This window comes from Podarcis muralis, chromosome 4 (assembly GCF_964188315.1).
Source record: "Podarcis muralis chromosome 4, rPodMur119.hap1.1, whole genome shotgun sequence".
NCBI classification, from domain to species: Eukaryota; Metazoa; Chordata; class Lepidosauria; order Squamata; family Lacertidae; genus Podarcis; species Podarcis muralis.
Genome location: NC_135658.1, coordinates 22,419,159 through 22,436,789, shown reverse-complemented (window position 1 = coordinate 22,436,789; position 17,631 = coordinate 22,419,159). Strand labels below are relative to the sequence as shown.

The 17,631-nt window shown below is 43.3% G+C and overlaps 1 protein-coding gene across 1 annotated transcript in view; it reads right to left on the bottom strand.

The window, feature by feature from the left end:
- Positions 1-12,936: 12,936 nt before the first annotated feature.
- The window catches only part of AASDHPPT (aminoadipate-semialdehyde dehydrogenase-phosphopantetheinyl transferase), a 36,338-nt gene continuing 31,643 nt past the window's right edge, over positions 12,937-17,631 (bottom strand). The window contains exon 6 of the mRNA XM_077927038.1: positions 12,937-15,088. Coding sequence (XP_077783164.1) covers positions 14,930-15,088 — 159 coding nt within the window. The 3' untranslated portion in view covers positions 12,937-14,929. The remainder of the gene's footprint in view (positions 15,089-17,631) is intronic.

Below are 17,631 nucleotides of genomic sequence, written 5' to 3'. Positions count from 1 at the left end.
AAGCGTCTATGTGCTGGCTGAGCGCATGGGAAATATTCTTGATTGGCGCGGCTGATGAGTACTATTCGCTCAAGAACTATAAAAGCTGAGGCCAGCCCTACCATTAACCAGGGTGAAGCAACTGCCTCGAGCAGTTGGTGCCAGGGGGGAGGGCAGCCACGACAGCCCTCAGCTGTTCCTCCTGAGCCTGGCAGCTCTCCCCCTCTGGTGGAAGACAGATCTGGGTGTGCCACTGGCTCAACCTCTGTCTGCTAAGCTAGCCTGCAGCCGGAGTGCTGTGCCAGGACGGGGCAAACATGGGTTCTAATTAGAGATGGACATATCTTTCAGTTTACATTTCTTTCCGTTTCTTGCTTTTTCTACTCTTATATTGTGTTGTATGGTGTGGTGTAGTGTAGTGTAGTGGTTAAGAGCGGTAGACTGGTAATCTGGGGAACCGGGTTCGCGTCTCCGCTCCTCCACATGCAGCTGCTGGGTGACCTTGGGCTAGTCACACTTCTTTGAAGTCTCTCAGCCCCACTCACCTCACAGAGTGTTTGTTGTGGGGGAGGAAGGGAAAGGAGAATGTTAGCCGCTTTGAGACTCCTTTGGGTAGCGATAAAGCGGGATATCAAATCCAAACTCTTCCTCTTCTTCTTCTCCACACTTTCACAGCAACATGTGGTTTTTCGTGGAAATTTGAGTGTTTCAGCACAAATTTTTAGAGTCTTTTAGCACAAATTTCTTGCCCCACCCAAGATGGATGCCTATGGATTAGCATGTGTGTAGACCTGTAATACAATCTCTTTCATGTGACAAAGCCAGCAGAGATACAGTCCCATGATACAGCTCCATGAATGATTAACCTGTTAGGCTCTTCTTCCGCTTCAATGGAAATTTCCAGTCATGCTTCACAGTACAACACAGCAGGCACAATATATATTTATTTTCCATTTCAATGTACATTAAATGATTATACTTAACAACCAGACCCAATGGGTACTAGCCACCATTGGATGCCACTACATTATTGTCTTTTTGCAGCTGGTACCGACTAACATAGCTACTCTTCTAGAATTCACCAAAGAGATTTATCTAGGGGGGCCTTTATTTAGGTTTGATGAACTGTTCATGCTCCTGCCAGGTTTATTCCAATTGCGACTACATTTGTTTCCATCCACAAACAACTACTTAATCAAATTAATCCAGCTATAGAAGTTGTGCAACGCTACAAAAAGCTATTTCCCGCCATCGCTATCTAATTTACACAATGAATTACACAGGCGCGGACTTTGCAGGATAATTCTCTAAGCCAACAAAAGGCACAGCGGGCTTCTGCCATGTGTGCCCAGCGCATTTGCAAAATGCAACCGGAGATAAATACAGAGAATCGGCAAGGAGAAATATCCCTTGATCTCTTGAATAGGAAGGTTAACGTCAAAAGAGGTGTGAGGGGAAGGTGGAAACTTGGAAGGAAAAGTTAACATTGTAAATTAACTCGGGGTAAATTAATCATGTTTCCCCATGGCCTTAAATTTAACACGTAAACACAAATTTTCAGGAGGAGCAGAGGAAATGAATGAGACACGCACGGTGAAAAGTGGATAGAAAGCTGCTGTATACCAGTTTAGGTTATTTGGCCATCTAGTCCACTGTTGTCTAGCAGTTCTGGAGAGCCAGTGTGGTGTAGTGGTTAAGAGCGGTGGACTCGTAATCTGGTGAACCGGGTTTGCTTCCCCGCTCCTACACATGCAGCTGCTGGGTGACCTTGGGCTAATCACACTTCTTTGAAGTCTCTCAGCCCCCCCCCCACCTCACAGAGTGTTTGTTGCGGGGGAGGAAGGGAATGGAGAATGTTAGCCGCTTTGAGACTCCTACGGGTAGTGATAAAGCGGGATATCAAATCCAAACTACTCCTCCTCCTCTTCTTCTTCTTCTTCTTCTTACCACCTTCATGAGACACATGCCACTCTCCAAGCTCCTTCAGAATTGCTCCTCCTGGGAATGTCATGTACATTGCCTTGGGTTCTGTGTTGAAAGAAAGGCAGGATATATCAGAAACAAGAAAATAAATGCTTTGCTTTGATTGACAGCAGCAATCTAAAATGCCCTGCAGTCCCACCTGATCCTTTTAAGTGCAAATACTAATACTTGAACCTGTAATCTTTTATAATCAAAGCAGCTGGGGGGGTACGCGTGGCCCTGAAAGATGGCATCCCAGTGTCCCCCCCATCATGTGGGAGGGCATGTGCTTCCCCATTCAGCTGTGGGCCCCAACCTAACATGACCCAAAGCAACATAATAGGCACTTGGACATTTTTGCTTTTTGTTTTACTTCCTCCTTTCCAGCCTCTTAGTTTCCTTGCCCAATATTTACAACAAAAGTCACATAGATGCAGGTGAAGTGATGATTTTGAAACTTTTGGAGGAGTGTGTGTGTGTTTTAACCATGGAAACAGAGCAAAACCAGAACAAACTGCATGCAGTTTCCAGGAAAAAAAGAAACAGACATTCCATCTTGGCAATGGGCTGGACAGAGGGATAAACTACAGTGGTACCTCTGGTTAAGTACTTAATTCATTCTGGAGGTCTGTTCTTAACCTGAAACTGTTCTTAACCTGAAGCACCACTTTAGCTAATGGGGCCTGCTGCTGCCGCCGCGCCACCGGAGCACGATTTCTGTTCTCATCCTGAAGCAAAGTTCTTAACCTGAGGTACTATTTTTGGGTTAGCGGAGTCTGTAACCTGAAGCGTCTGTAACCTGAAGCGTATGTAACCCGAGGTACCACTGTATATGGTTCATTAGAGGCATCTCTGTGCCCTTAAGTGTCGGGTTTCTTAAAACACAAACTGCCAGTGTGGAGGCCTGATTCACATGAGATTCATTGAATGGTCGTCTCTCTCTCTCTCTGGTTCTCTCCCTCCCCCTTTCACTCTGTGTCGAGTATGGGTGTAGCCAGGGGGCAGAGGGGCAGCTACCCCCCCCCCATCAAGTAAATAATTTAAAATACTTAACTAAAAGCAGAAACAATCAGAATTGAAATGCTTGCTGAGGTCACATGGATGATACCGACTGAGCGATAGGCGTGGCATCCGCAATCTGACCAATCGCATTGCAGGTAACTCAGTTCTGGAACATGAAAGCTGGAGGTCCTGCCTCTGACCCAACATAAATCCTGGCTACACTTATGATGCATTAAAAACTTTTTGTCCTGTGAATTGCCCCTGCACTTTGCAAAGAATCCCTATTGAAGTGAATGGGTGTTTCGTAGAGGCACAAACCACCCTTTATGATCCATATCAGGGGGCAAAGGGTTGAAAACAACAACTCCTCTTAACCCTCATGCTAGGATTCCGATCTGGATCAGGCCACCCCACACTGGCAATTTGTGTTTAAAAACAAAACATCCTGCATACAAAGCTAACACAACATCTTCTTTGGCCATTTCATCACCATCATCAAACCTTTATTGGCATCACATAGAAACATTCAGAAAACATTCAGAATAAATAGGCCAGTGCGATCTCGCTGCCATTTCAACAGTACAGTCATTTGCCAAAGGGAAGAAGAGGCGAGCATTCTATTTCATCTCTGTGGGTCTCCAGCAAGGGCAGGATCCTGTAGCGTACTTCGGTGAGAAAAATCAAATAGAGAAACTTAGCTACTGTCTTGGTGAGCTCCTGGTCTCTCCCTTGTAATAAGAAGCGTGTAACCTCTGTCTCTGGTTTCCATGTTGGAATACATAGTCTAGAAATTGTTGGCGGAGATCATCATACATTTTACATTTAAGGGCCATGTGAGCTAGAGTTTCCACCAGGTGGGCATCGCATGGGCAGATCCTATCTTTGGCCATTTCGGTCCCTAAAGAGGCTCGCAATATAAATGAAAAACATCTACGATGAATAGGACTAAATTAGATGAAGTGTGATCAGAAACAAAGGCTCATGAGGTAGGGAAGAAATGCTTCAAACAGCAGAGGGAAGTTCTAGAAAGAAGTACAGTGGTACCTCGAGAGCCAGTGTGGTGTAGTGGTTAAGAGCGGTAGACTCCTAATCTGGGGAACCGGGTTCGCGTCTCCGCTCCTCCACTTGCAGCTGCTGGGTGACCTTGGGCCAGTCACGCTTCTTTGAAGTCTCTCAGCCCCACTCACCTCACAGAGTGTTTGTTGTGGGGGAGGAAGGGAAAGGAGATTGTTGGCCGATTTGAGACTCCTTAAAGGGAGTTAAAGGCGGGATATCAAATCCAAACTCTTCTTCTTCAGGTTACATACGCTTCAGGTTACAGACTCCGCTAACCCAGAAATAGTATCTCGGGTTAAGAACTTTGCTTCAGGATGAGAACAGAAATCGTGCTCCAGAGGCGCAGCAGCAGCAGGAGGCCCCATTAGCTAAAGTGGTGCTTCAGGTTAAGAACAGTTTCAGGTTAAGTACGGACCTCCGGAACGAATTAAGTACTTAACCTGAGGTACCACTGTATATCTGTCTTTTCTTCACCTTCTTTGCCCACCCTAAAAAAAACCAACAAAAAACCTGAAGCCCAAACCTGCATGGACCACCTGATCTCAGCAATCAAAGGTAATATGTTACTCTGGCATAAGGTGCTGTCATCTCCTTACAAGTTGATGAACGACGGGTCTGTAGGCCATTTCCATGGAATGAGCAAATGCTTGGCAGCTTCAAAAGGAATTAAGTGAAATGTCAGTTTTCATTCACTTGCAGCAGTCTTATATTTTGGCGTTTATTTGTAAAGGAAATTGCTTGATTTCCATGGGAAACTGTAAGCATTTTTATGAGGCGGAATGCAACATGTCCATTTAAAAAAACAACCGCATGCCCCTCTGCCCTACAAGAACCCAGGCAGTTCAGGAGCAAGAAGACAAAAAATAAAAACAAAAGCTGTGAGCAGAAAATGAGGGTGTTCCTTCTGCTTAGCTTAGCTGCAAAATTCCACTGACCACTCCCCCCCCCATTAAGGATTCTTTTTCTGGTCTGCTTTTTACAAAGTGACAGTGTATCATAGTGATTAGAGTGTTGAACTAAGGCCTAGGAGGCTAGGGTTCAAATTCTCAACCATTAAGCTCACTGGGTGCCTTTGAGCTTTGCATCAGCTTCGTGTGCATAGGATTTGTACATTTGTAGAGTTTTAACAAGGGACGCGGGTGGCGCTGTGGGTTAAACAACAGAGCCTAGGACTTGCCGATCAGAAGGTCGGCGGTTCGAATCCCCGCGACGGGGTGAGCTCCCGTTGCTCGGTCCCTGCTCCTGCCAACCTAGCAGTTCGAAAGCATGTCAAAGTTCAAGTAGATAAATAGGTACCGCTCCGGCAGGAAGGTAAACGGCATTTCCGTGCGCTGCTCTGGTTCACCAGAAGCGGCTTAGTCATGCTGTACGCCGGCTCCCTCAGCCGATAAAGCAAGATGAGCGCCGCAACCCGAGTCGGCCACGACTGGACCTAATGGTCCTTTACCTTTACCTTTACTAGAGTTTTAATTACCTGCTATTTACTGGAGCACAGGCAAGTATGGGGCTTTTTTAAGCCAACAACTAGTATGAATGTAAAAAATTAAAAAAAAACCTTTGTCCAGTTTTTCCCTGGTGGCAGGTAGAAGAGGAGAGGGCTGTATCTGTTTGTTGGGCCTGCCAAGACTGTGAGATCGAGGTGTGCAATATTTATCGTTATTTTTGTCATTTTGTTATTCCATGCATTTTCCTTACTAAAAATCATTATTTTCCTATACATAAGTAATGTTCAGGAAGAAAACTGATGCATGGACATGTAGCCTTGAACTGTTGTGCTGCTATAGCTGGATTTATTTTCCTTTCTTTGTTTGCAAGCAAATAGTTTCATTTGGAGGTTTTTTCCCCCCTTGTTTTGTTTTGCGTGTGGTTTGTCATTACATTTCATTTTACGATGCGAAAATTGTTTCTTACAAGCTGACGATGTTAGAAAGCCAGGAAGTATTCTACCCTCACAGGCAATTTTTCCCCTATATTGGATTATGCAAATCCTGTTTACAAGTCAGCAAATTCAATTTGGTTGGGTAAATTAGGCATTACTTTTAATCACATTCTACAATTTGTTTTCAACTGCCCTTTTCACACCCATCATTCCGTTGACTTCCTAGAAGTAGCCGTTCGATAGGAGGACGGCAGTTATCTCAGGACAACATAGCTGGCAAGCATCCATCTTCACAAGATGATTGGCTGGTAGCATTCCTAGCTGAAAGCAAGGATACAGTGTCCTTTCGCAAGACTCAGACTTGCCCAGCATCTAAATCCTCTCTTGAGCTTGCTGGCGATATGGAGAAGCTCAGTTAATTGCCAAGGCATCTAGAGCCAGCTTGGTTAGAAGAGTTCTTGGGAAGGTGTCCAGCTACAACTTGAATTAGCTTCATTTTGACTTTTAATCTGATGGGATGAGTTAGCCATCATCTTTCCTGAATTAGCTCATGAAGAAGCAAGGATTAGCACACTAATTTATGGGTAGGGGTGTTTCTCTGTTTCTCATTTTCCACATCTTAAATTCAGTTCTCCATACTTCTGCAACAACTTGTAATTTTCTTTATTTTTGAAAAGAACCCTCATGCAAATTCACCAGCACTTCACTGCAAATTCCTCCTGTTAACCACATTTTTGTATATGGATTTGACTGGTGTACACAGTTTTGCAAGCAATTTCCCCCAGTATATTTATAATGAAATGATTTTATAATGTTATATCATTTTACTGTTGTTAGCCGCTCTGAGCCCGGCTTCAGCTGGGGAGGGCGGGATATAATTTTTTCCCCCCATTATTATTATTAGTACAATGAATTTTGGCACATTTTCATGAATATACTCAATTTTATGGACACTTTACCTGATATATGCATTTTTGTAAACAATGATTGGCTGGAGAACGGCATTGCAAAATTCAGGTAAGTGTGAGTTTTGAAGGACAGCTGTGTTTCAGTTTGCATATTGTTTCAGAAATTGCAAAATGGAAAGATTCACTTTTAAATGCAAACCGAATCAAATTTCTCCCCCATCCCTATTTATGGCATCTCATATCATGGGCTCCTCCAGACAGCCCGCTCATTGTGCAGGCTGATTTGCTTCCACAAAGTTTCCATGGAGGCTAGACTATTTCCAATATGTATAGAACATTCCTGTCTGTGAATATCCAGCAATGTACATTCAATAAATACTTACATTGATTTGCTTGTAGAATGTCTTCCCATTCATATTCGTTCATCCCACACTTTTCATTTCCCTGTCACTTTCCTAACTGCAAAAACACCTGCTTCTTTTTTAAGGTGGATTTGTTGCAAAGGGCTACAAAGCATTTTATTCCATTTTCATTGTGCAAACCTAGATTTACGGTGTGTGCTTGAATCCATCCTTCAAACTAGTGACAGTCTGGAAGCGCTCTGGATTAGATTGTTGCAGTGCTCTCTGCATGGAGCTGCTTTTCAACAAAACAAAAGAAAAAGAAAAAAGTTGCTTCTGCAAGTCCTAAGGCAACACACAATGCATATCTTCACTGGCCATTCCATGCACTTGACGTGACAGAAATGTGCTCAACAAAGGAGCATATTGCAGAACTACATAGTTTTGGTTTCAAAAAACTAACATGGTTCTTCTTCAGATTTCTGGTCTGTTTTTTCAGAGAAAGTCATTTTGCCAGTGGATGAAAATTCAGTTATAAACTTCATTAAAGCTGAGCAAAATTGAGTTGGAGCCTAACCTCCACTCATTTCATCTAATGGCAAAACTTTCATTTATAAGAGACTGATTTTCATAGCTTATCAGAGCTGCTAGCTCATTTCCACTGTCATAGATTCTGCAGTAAAAATTGTTTCAGGGTAATATGGAAGAGAGTGAGCTTCAGCTGTATATATGGAGTCATCTGCCACTTACAATTATGGGTGAATATGTTCTTTGATATTTTAGAAATTCATTTTTTGGAAACCGATGCTGCATTCATGTGTCTCTCTAAATTTACAAGGTGTTCTTTATTATAATGACTATACCAAAAAGTGATCTCTAGTGATTTTTGTTGTTGTTGTTGAGGAGAGGGTTATCTGAGAAATATCATCCGTATATGAATTAACTTTCACTTGGCTCAGAAAATACTTTTCTTTTGCCATAGCCACTTACCATTCCAATAAATGAGAAACAGCTGCAATACTCACTAATGAGTTCTAATAATTGCTGCTCAATGGATTCTTGTCAGGTGAAGCAATAGATCAGGGGTCAGCAAACCTTTTTAGCAGGGGGACAGTCCACTGTCCCTCATACCTTGTTTTTTTGGGGGGAAATGAACAAATTTCTATGTCCCACAAATAACCCAGAGATGCATTTTAAATAAAAGCACACATTCTGCTCATGTAAAAACACCAGGCAGGCCCCACAAATAACCCAGAGATGCATTTTAAATAAAATGACATTCTACTCATGTAAAAACACGCTGATTCCCGGACCGTCTGTGGGCCAGATTTAGAAGGTGATTGGGCCAGATCCAGCCCCTGGGTCTTAGTTTGCCTACCCATGCAATAGATGCTGGGTTCACTTAAGGCGAGATGCTAACCTTGTATGTCAGTTCTGCCCAAACAGCTCAGCCAGGAGAGGCACCATAGCTTAAGCTAAAGGACTGCAGCTTAGTGGTAATGCACATCCTTTGTAAGCAGATTGTCCAGGTTCAATCCTGAGTATATCCAGAGTTAGTTCTTTTTAAAAACAGGTAACAGGTGATGCCTGCTGTCTTTGTCCATGGAGTTTTCTTGGCAGGGATACTGAAGTGGCTTGCCGGTTCCTAAGGAAATCAGCCCTGAGTGCTCACCGGAAGGACAGATCGTGAAGCTGAGGCTCCAATACTTTGGCCACCTCATGAGAAGAGAAGACTCCCTGAAAAAGACCCTGATGTTGGGAAAGATGGAGGGCACAAGGAGAAGGGGATGACAGAGGACGAGATGGTTGGACAGTGTTCTCGAAGCTACCAGCATGAGTTTGACCAAACTGCGGGAGGCAGTGGAAGACAGGAGTGCCTGGCGTGCTCTGGTCCATGGGGTCACGAAGAGTCGTACACGACTAAACAACTAAGCAACAACAGCAACAACACATGATGGGAAAGTCAGGCTTTGTTCAGATACTATCTTCTTGCCTTCTTACAACCAGTCGAGTGGGTGGCCCTGGCATTTAGCTTCCTCCTCTTTATTCTGACTACGCAATCAGAAAATATGAAGATCAAGTGAAATTTTTACAATCCTTCCTTTTCTTTAATCTGCTCCACATGAATTGTGCTGTTGTGATATTACGTTTCCAAGCGTGGCTGGTATGGTAATTGAAATGACAAAATGTCTGTCAGCAAGTTAATCATGCATAGAAATAAACAGCTAATTTCAGGTAAGCTGAAATTTGTTTTTACCATTAGCATCCATTTAGGAAGCCTGAGAACCCTTATTACCTAAACAGTATTTATAATGTTTATCTAAATGCAAATGAGAATATTAGCAGTTATATTTGTGGTTCTCACTACCATATATTGCATTAAAAGCCCGGAGGCAAATGTTTGCAGATAAATTCTAACCCCTACCCCATCTCCCAGCCCACATTGCAACAAAACTTCCTAAAGACTAATTCCAACATTACTTTGTGGTGGGTGACAACTCACAATAATATCTTTAAAGCTGGTGGGAGGGGTGGGAAAACTTGTTGGGACATCTTTGTTGCTTCTGTCTTATCTGAACTTCATACCCTTATCTGAAATCCTGAATTATGACTTCTGAGCACTGTGTCTGCACCCCAGCCTGTACCGTTGCTTACCTGAATAAAGACCTAGTTATTACTCACAAGTAAGTCCTGAATCCACATACAGTGCTATTATATCCCATCAAAGATAGAAAGCAGCTGCAACAGAACCCCAGGATTCCCCTGCTCAAACCAGTGCTATGGTTCAGTTCCACTAAAAGGTTGAGGAAAGCTAATGAGTTTTTAAATATTCCATAAAGAAAATTTTCCACCTCTTTCCATAGAAGTTCCAATGTTTTCATCCCTTAGTATTGGGTAATCAATGTGGTGCCATTAAGGGTAAGATGTCAATTAGCCGCATGTGCTAAAAGTCGCTTCCTCAGAGAAGTGTGATGCTTCACTGTGAATAAATGAGGTTCCACTGAATTGTAAAACAGAGATCTCATGAGGGCTGTTGTACCTTTGTGCAGTCTTGAATTTAGAGTTATCGAATCATCCAGCTTGGCTGCTCTAGAGTACAATGCAAGATTTAAAACTCAAGCACTTTGTGCTTTTAAACAAGTACAGTGGTGCCTCGCAAGATGAAAATAATCCGTTCCGTGAGTCTCTTCGTCTAGCGGTTTTTTTGTCTTGCGAAGCAACCCTATTAGCGGCTTAGCGCTATTAGCGGCTTAGCGGCTAAAAGGCTATTAGCGGCTTAGAAAAGGGGGGGGGAGCGAAAAAAATCGCAAGACTTGCAAGACGTTTCCGTCTTGCGAAGCAAGCCCATAGGGAAAATCGTCTTGCAAAGCGCATCGAAAAACGGAAAACCCTTTCGTCTAGCGGGTTTTTTGTCTTGCGAGGCATTCGTCTTGCGGGGCACCACTGTACCTTCATTGTGTGCAGCAGGAGAGGGACTTCTTAAGGATTTTCCAAGAACCATGGCAGCAAAAATGAAAACAAAAATAGCTAACTTGAAATCCTGGCAAGGAAAACATGCCCATGAAAGCCAGTTTGGTGTGACGGTTAGAGTGTTGGACTAAGACCTGAGAGTCCTGTGTTCAAATCCCCACTCAAGCCATGTAGTTTACTAGGTGTCATTGGACCAGCCGCCACCTCTCAGCCTAACCTACCTGGCAAGTTCAGTTGGACTTGCTGAACAAATCATCTGCTCTTTGTGATCTGTCCAGGGTGCTGAAGCCAAAAAGACCAGACAGTTGCTGCCATGTTCGAGCTCAGGCTATTTGCCCATTTAGTCCAGTATTGTCGAATCCAGCATTCTAAACATGATGCCTCCAGATGTTGATGGACCACAACCCCCATCAACCCTAACCATTGACCATGCTGGCTGTGGCTGATGGGATTTGGGAGTCCAACAACATATGAAGGGCAGCAGGTTTGAGAAAGCTGGTCTACTTTGTGGCTCTGAAGGGGCTTTCCACTGTTAGGATTATGATGTTCTGTTCCACCTTAAAAAAAGATGTGTGGATTGTTGTATGTCACATGTCTGTTTACTTCCAGCACAGCCTGCTGGGAACTTCAAGTGCCCTACATGCCAGGAAATGAAAATCCTGCAGATCTGTTGTCTAAGGCTGTTGACAGAGAACAACTTAAGGTTTATGTACAGTGGTTGCAATTGGGTTGAACCACAGGTAAAACAGGTTACACGGAAAGGGGGAGGATGTTAGGATTATGATGTTCCGTTCCACCTTAAAACAAATGTGTGGATTGTTGTATGTCTGTTTACTTCCAGCACAGCCTGCTGGGAAGTTCCATTGTGTATAGCTTTCGCTTATGCTTTTGCTTAAACACGAAGGGGAGCAGACATGTTTTTCCTTTGTCCTGATGCTGAATAAAATGCTTGTAAATATGCTTACATATGCCTCTCTCCGCTCTTCTGTTGCATAGAGTTCTTATCTTTGCTGGCTTGCGTGCTCAGTCTCTAAACGTTTCTGAGGCTTGAGTCGCAGTTTTGATGCTGTTCTGAGAACCGGAGTTCACCCGGCTGCCGGCCGGTGGGCTGGAGCCAGCTGGGAGCCTGCCAATTGCCCCCGTCTCCCAGGACGCATCCCAACATCCACATCATGTATCTGATCCTTTTAACTGGAGGTGTCAGGTACAGGACCTGGTCAGACTCTTCCTGCTTAGTATTTGCTCTAACTGCCAGTAGCAGCTGATGCAGTGAAATGTCGCTAGTTTGACTGTAGCTTACCTGGATCAAGAACGATGCAGCTATGTGGATGAACCAGTGGGAGTGCTGGACTGGCTCTGGCAGTGTGTCCACTCAGCCTCGACCATGCTGCCACTGTCCAGATAAACTACTTTGATGCCAGTGTTTAGGAGGGCAGCTCTACTGCACCAGCTACTGCTGCTTGCTGAATGCACTTCCACCAAATCCGGGCTTGGCCTTGCCAGAACTGGAGACTTTCCAGGGTGCCACTTCAAGCCCAGACGAGAGCAGCACTGCCTACAACCTTGAAACAAAACAACTCCAGGGAACCAAATGTTACTAGAGAACATTTTCTCCCCTTGCTTTCATATTTACACCGTATGATTAAAGAATGCATTCTATACAATATGGATAGCTACCTTGAGAGTGCTATTTTCAGTTCACTGAGGCGAAACCTTTGAACAAATGTTGATCATTGTTAAAATGCACCAGGAAAAATACAGTCCATTATAAGCCAAAATAAGCATGTGAGGCTGCACTTTCTGCTCAAGTACTGCATTGCAGAACTCTTTTTTATTTTTTGTAAACCCAGCTTCTGTCAGGGGTTCCAGTGCAGAAAACTCTTGCTATTCACGTATCCAAACTTTGGATATGAATTGCTATTCATATATCTGAACTTTGAGCAGAACCTGCCTATTCCATTCATAATTTATGTATCACCACCACTGTTATCTCCTTGTGTTTATTTCAGCTTCTTAGTGCCACTAGAGACCCCTTACTTTCTTGGTGATCAGTAACATTTTTACCATCGCCATGCACTAAGAATGGAGATTTACTATCTTTTCCCCGCTTGTTTTCTCATCGTCGGTGTGGTAGCGGCCATGCAGCAACTGAAGGTGCAACAAAATCTTCTACAGCATCTCACATCCATGAGTCATTATGTGTTAACTCTTAAAGGTACATCATTAATTTCTTTAAACATGAAAATATGGTCTCTTTCATTAACATTTACAGAAATTGTAGCCACCTGTGTTAGAATCTATACTACCTCTCTGTCTAAAAAGGAACTTTGGCCAGTGATTGGATTAACTGAATTTATTCTGTTCCATTTTTCCGTCATAAAAGAATATGGTATGTAAACTTGTTTAATTAGTATGTTATGTTACTTAGTTTGCATAAGGATTATGTTATATCATGTTTGTTTAATTTAGAGTATGCACGGTTGACAAAGCCCGGTTGGGAGAAACAAGGTATTATCCTGGAATCCTTGCTGTGCCATACCTTCAAGTTTTCCATCTGATTCAATATTTACATACAATGAACGTTAGAATCCTCAAAGCAGCATTATGTGGAACATCATAAAATAAGAATACCATATTGTGGTTATTGCCAATATGCCAGTTTAGGAACCGAATGGACTTTATCTCCTGACCATACATTGGACTTTAATTTTCTTGATATATTCTGTTTGCATGATGTGTTGATCTATGGAATTACACTTTGTGTGGTATTCTATGTTGAATTGTGTTTGAAATAGAAGTTACATAGTCAAAAACTGGCTGTTATGTTGTGTGTGTCGTTACCAGTATTGTATTTACGCAACCTAAGGTTTAGTAGTGTTCCACATAAAACCCTGCTGTTAGTTTTAGATCATCCACCCATCACTTAGGTGGTCGTTCCCTTGCCCTTTTAAAATTTGTAGGGTCTCCACAATTTGTTGTTGTTCAGTCGTTTAGTCGTGTCCGACTCTTCGTGACCCCATGGACCAGAGCATGCCAGGCACTCCTGTCTTCCACTGCCTCCCGCAGTTTGGTCAAACTCATGCTGGTAGCTTCGAGAACACTATCCAACCATCTCGTCCTCTGTCGCCCCCTTCTCCTTGTGCCCTCCATCTTTCCCAACATCAGGGTCTTTTCCAGGGAGTCTTCTCTTCTCATGAGGTGGCCAAAGTATCGGAGCCTCAGCTTCACGATCTTTTCCTTCCAGTGAACACTCAGGGCTGATTTCCTTCAGAATGGAGAGGTTTGATCTTCTTGCAGTCCATGGGACTCTCAAGAGTCTCCTCCAGCACCAGAATTCAAAAGCATCAATTCTTTGGCGATCAGCCTTCTTTATGGTCCAGCTCTTACTTCCATACATCACTACTGGGAAAACAATGGCTTTAACTACATGGACCTTTGTTGGCAAGGTGATGTCTCTGCTTTTTGAGATGCTGTCTAGGTTTGTCATTGCTTTTCTCCCAAGAAGCAGGCGTCTTTTAATTTCGTGGCTGCTCTCTCCACACTAGCACCGCTTTATTCCATTGACCCAAGGCATCTCTTGCCAAATACTCTACATATGCACATTTTAACTTCGCAGACTTACTCGCTGCAAGTACTTTAGGCATCAGAAATGGCAAATGGCTTATCAGGGAAATAAACAATAAAGACCTGGTTCATGTTTTACTGAACAAGTGTGCCCTTCCCTTTGGTGGGATGGTGGCCATGTGCCCTTGTCCTTACCATGACTGCACAGGGGCTTCTTAGGTACTGCCGAATGGATAATTGTTCTGTTTGTATGATTTGTGTCTTCAAATGGTGGTGTAGTGGAGCTACTGCATTAATCAGGTTATTGCATAAAGAGCCACACACGTGAAGTCCTCCTGATAAACATTACACAAGGTACTTGAGGAAAGACAGAAATGCACCAACTCTTCCACTATAGGAAAATACTCCATTTAAATCAGGATTGATGTAATATTTTTGAAGTCGGCCAACATCATTCCTTTCTTTCCCTCTCTCGATTGTATTTGCAGAAATGAAATACAAAGATTCAGCAGCTGATAATAATATGAACTCAGCCAGAGAGCAGAAAACCCAACAGTTTTTCCTCTTCTGAATCCAGTCTTCTTGGAAAAGGTCAATGAAAAATGTAATCATTTGATACAGAAAAGCCAAAAAACTAGGACACAAAAGGCAATTTTAGCATTCCCACCACCCAGACCACCAAACATACAAATTAACTGCTGGAAAGGAGAACAGTGTGTGGCCTTTGTGAGTGCTTTCAGCTTCTCTCCTTGCAAACGCAGCCTCTCTTATCTTGGATTGGAACCCTGGCGTGTTGGCGATTCCTGCTTAGCACAAAAGCTATCCCAGCAGGCAGGGTCTTCAGGTGCAAGAGGCGCAGCAGAGGCAACTAAATCATCAAAAGTCAGTGTTGTAAATGTAGTCTGGGTCGCAGCAGAGGAAAGCACCTGAGAAGAAGAAGGGAGGGGAATTCAATTCACAGAAATGCAGATCAGTATTTCCATGATTGAAGAACAAGGCTGTAATTATTTTCTCCTGTTTGTAACATTAAAAAAAACCACACACACACCTATTTTACAGATGGGAGAGGCAGAGAAAGATAGATCTAATTCTAATTTTGAAAGGCAACCCAGTATGTTCACATTTGAGCACAACCCCAAGGTTCTGGAATCTGAAGGACCAGGGTGAAGGGGATCAGACTTTCCTCATTTTGGTCCATTATCATTTCGTCAGTCTGCTCTGCCCCACATTCTTCCCTGCCATGTGTAGTTTTCTGTATTTTTCGGTACACAACTGTCCATCACTCCATCTTATATGCTGAAATATGGGAAGCTCCATCAATATTGGCATTCCGCCAGCTCTTGAAGACACACCAGTTTAGACAAGCATTTACTATGTCTGTTTTAATGGATTTAGTTTTATATATTTTAATTATGGATGTTTTAATGTAGTCTTATTTTTGTAACTGGGTTTATTCTTGTTATTTTGCTATTGGCTTTTATTCAATTGTAAACCGCCTTGGAATTTCTTCTTCAGATGAAAGGCAGTATATTAATAATAATAATAATAATAATAATAACAATAATAATAATAATAATAATGTATGCACCAATGCATATGCATGCTGATTCAATGAGAGAGAAGAAAACGGAATCCATGCTGTTGTGTGATCACATCAAGAAATGCCCAAAATAACTGAGAACATTCAGTTGTGTGAGGGAGAAAGCATATGGAAACATTTGTGATTCATGGCTCCCTTTAATAGATTTTGTGAAAAGCAGATATTTATACATTAATTGCTTCAGTTGATTTGAAATAATTGCTGATTGATTCTGCTTTTGCTACCCCCCGGTTCTTTAACCGCTTTAATATTCTCACATTGGCCGACATCCAGTGATGCCCACTTGCTTGTGCAACAGAAATCTGTTTTACATAACAAGACTTCTGGTTTCTCTCCTCCTTGTTCCATTCCCCCATGGACCTCCAAAATCTACTTTGGGGGTTCCCCAGCCCTCTGGAGCATATTTTGGAGGCACACGGAGGTAGAAGAAGAAAGAAGCAGACACCCACTCCTGCCACATTGGATCTCATCTTTTCTAGGTTTCTAACCAAATTCTTCTGAAACTTAGTACAATATTTTTATGCTACTATTCATCAAAGTTTGCATTTCTCCCAAACTGCACCATAGCCCTTCTAGCAACTTTGCATTTAATTGCTAGCTTTTTTTTAAAACCACGCAAGTCAGCTGTGGGGTATCAATGTATAAGTCTCCCTTTTCTGCTGTTGTTTTTTATGCGTTTGCTATTAACAGCGCAATGCAAACACCCTTCACACTCAGGCTGGGGTGAGTGGGGTTGGTTGGGAGGTAGTGTCCCTCTGCCCAGCCCTGCTGGGTTCTGCCATCTCCTGCTAGACATCTGTAGAGTGACACCAACATCACTTCACCGCAAGATCTGGCGAGCCTTGGGGAGAACAGGATGCTGGGCTAGAAGGGCCCTGTCATGAATGAGCCAGCTCCCAGTGAAGGTTTGCAGCCAGCTCTCAGGGAAGGTTTGCAGACAATTGAAGAAAGCAGCCGGGAACAGAGAGGGTTAACTGCCAGGCAGAATGAGCATTGGCTAGTGCCAACTCCAAAGTGCCAAAGATCCATATAGTTAAAGCCATGGTTTTCCCAGTAGTGATGTATGGAAGTAAGAGCTGGACCATAAAGAAGGCTGATCGCCAAAGAATTGATGCTTTTGAATTATGGTGCTGGAGGAGACTCTTGAGAGTCCCATGGACTGCAAGATCAAACCTCTCCATTCTTAAGGAAATCAGCCCTGAGTGCTCACTGGAAGGACAGATCGTGAAGCTGAGGCTCCAATACTTTGGCCACCTCATGAGAAGAGAAGACTCCCTGGAAAAGACCCTGATGCTGGGGAAAATTGAGGGCACAAGGAGAAGGGGACGACAGAGGACGAGATGGTTGGACAGTGTTACCAACATGAGTTTGACCAAACTGCGGGAGGCAGTGGAAGACAGGAGTGCCTAGCGTGCTCTGGTCCATGGGGTCACAAAGAGTTGGACACAACTAAACGACTAAACAACAACAACAGTACCAACTCCCCAACTCCTTGGAATGCCGGTTGATAAGGGAATGGCTGAGAGCGGGCTGGAAGCCAGCCAATGCTCTTGGGAGAGGCAAACTGGCATGAACAGAGAAGGAAGCAATTTGTCAGAACGGGAACAGATTGGAGCTTATCCAATCCCTCCTAAGAGTCGGCTAAGGGGAGGGCTGTTAGGCCGGAAACAAAGCAAGAGGCGCAAAGTGAGAAAGTTCAATATCTTCTGTAACCGGAAGGGATCTTCAGAAGGGTCATCTTGATTGATGATGGCAGAGGCTGTGTTAAGCTCTCCGGAGCTATCTGTTGTTTTGACAATAAATCATCCTTTTTAATCAACTACGCTTACTGTGTGATCAAGCCGGGGACTGGACTCCTGACAGGCCATT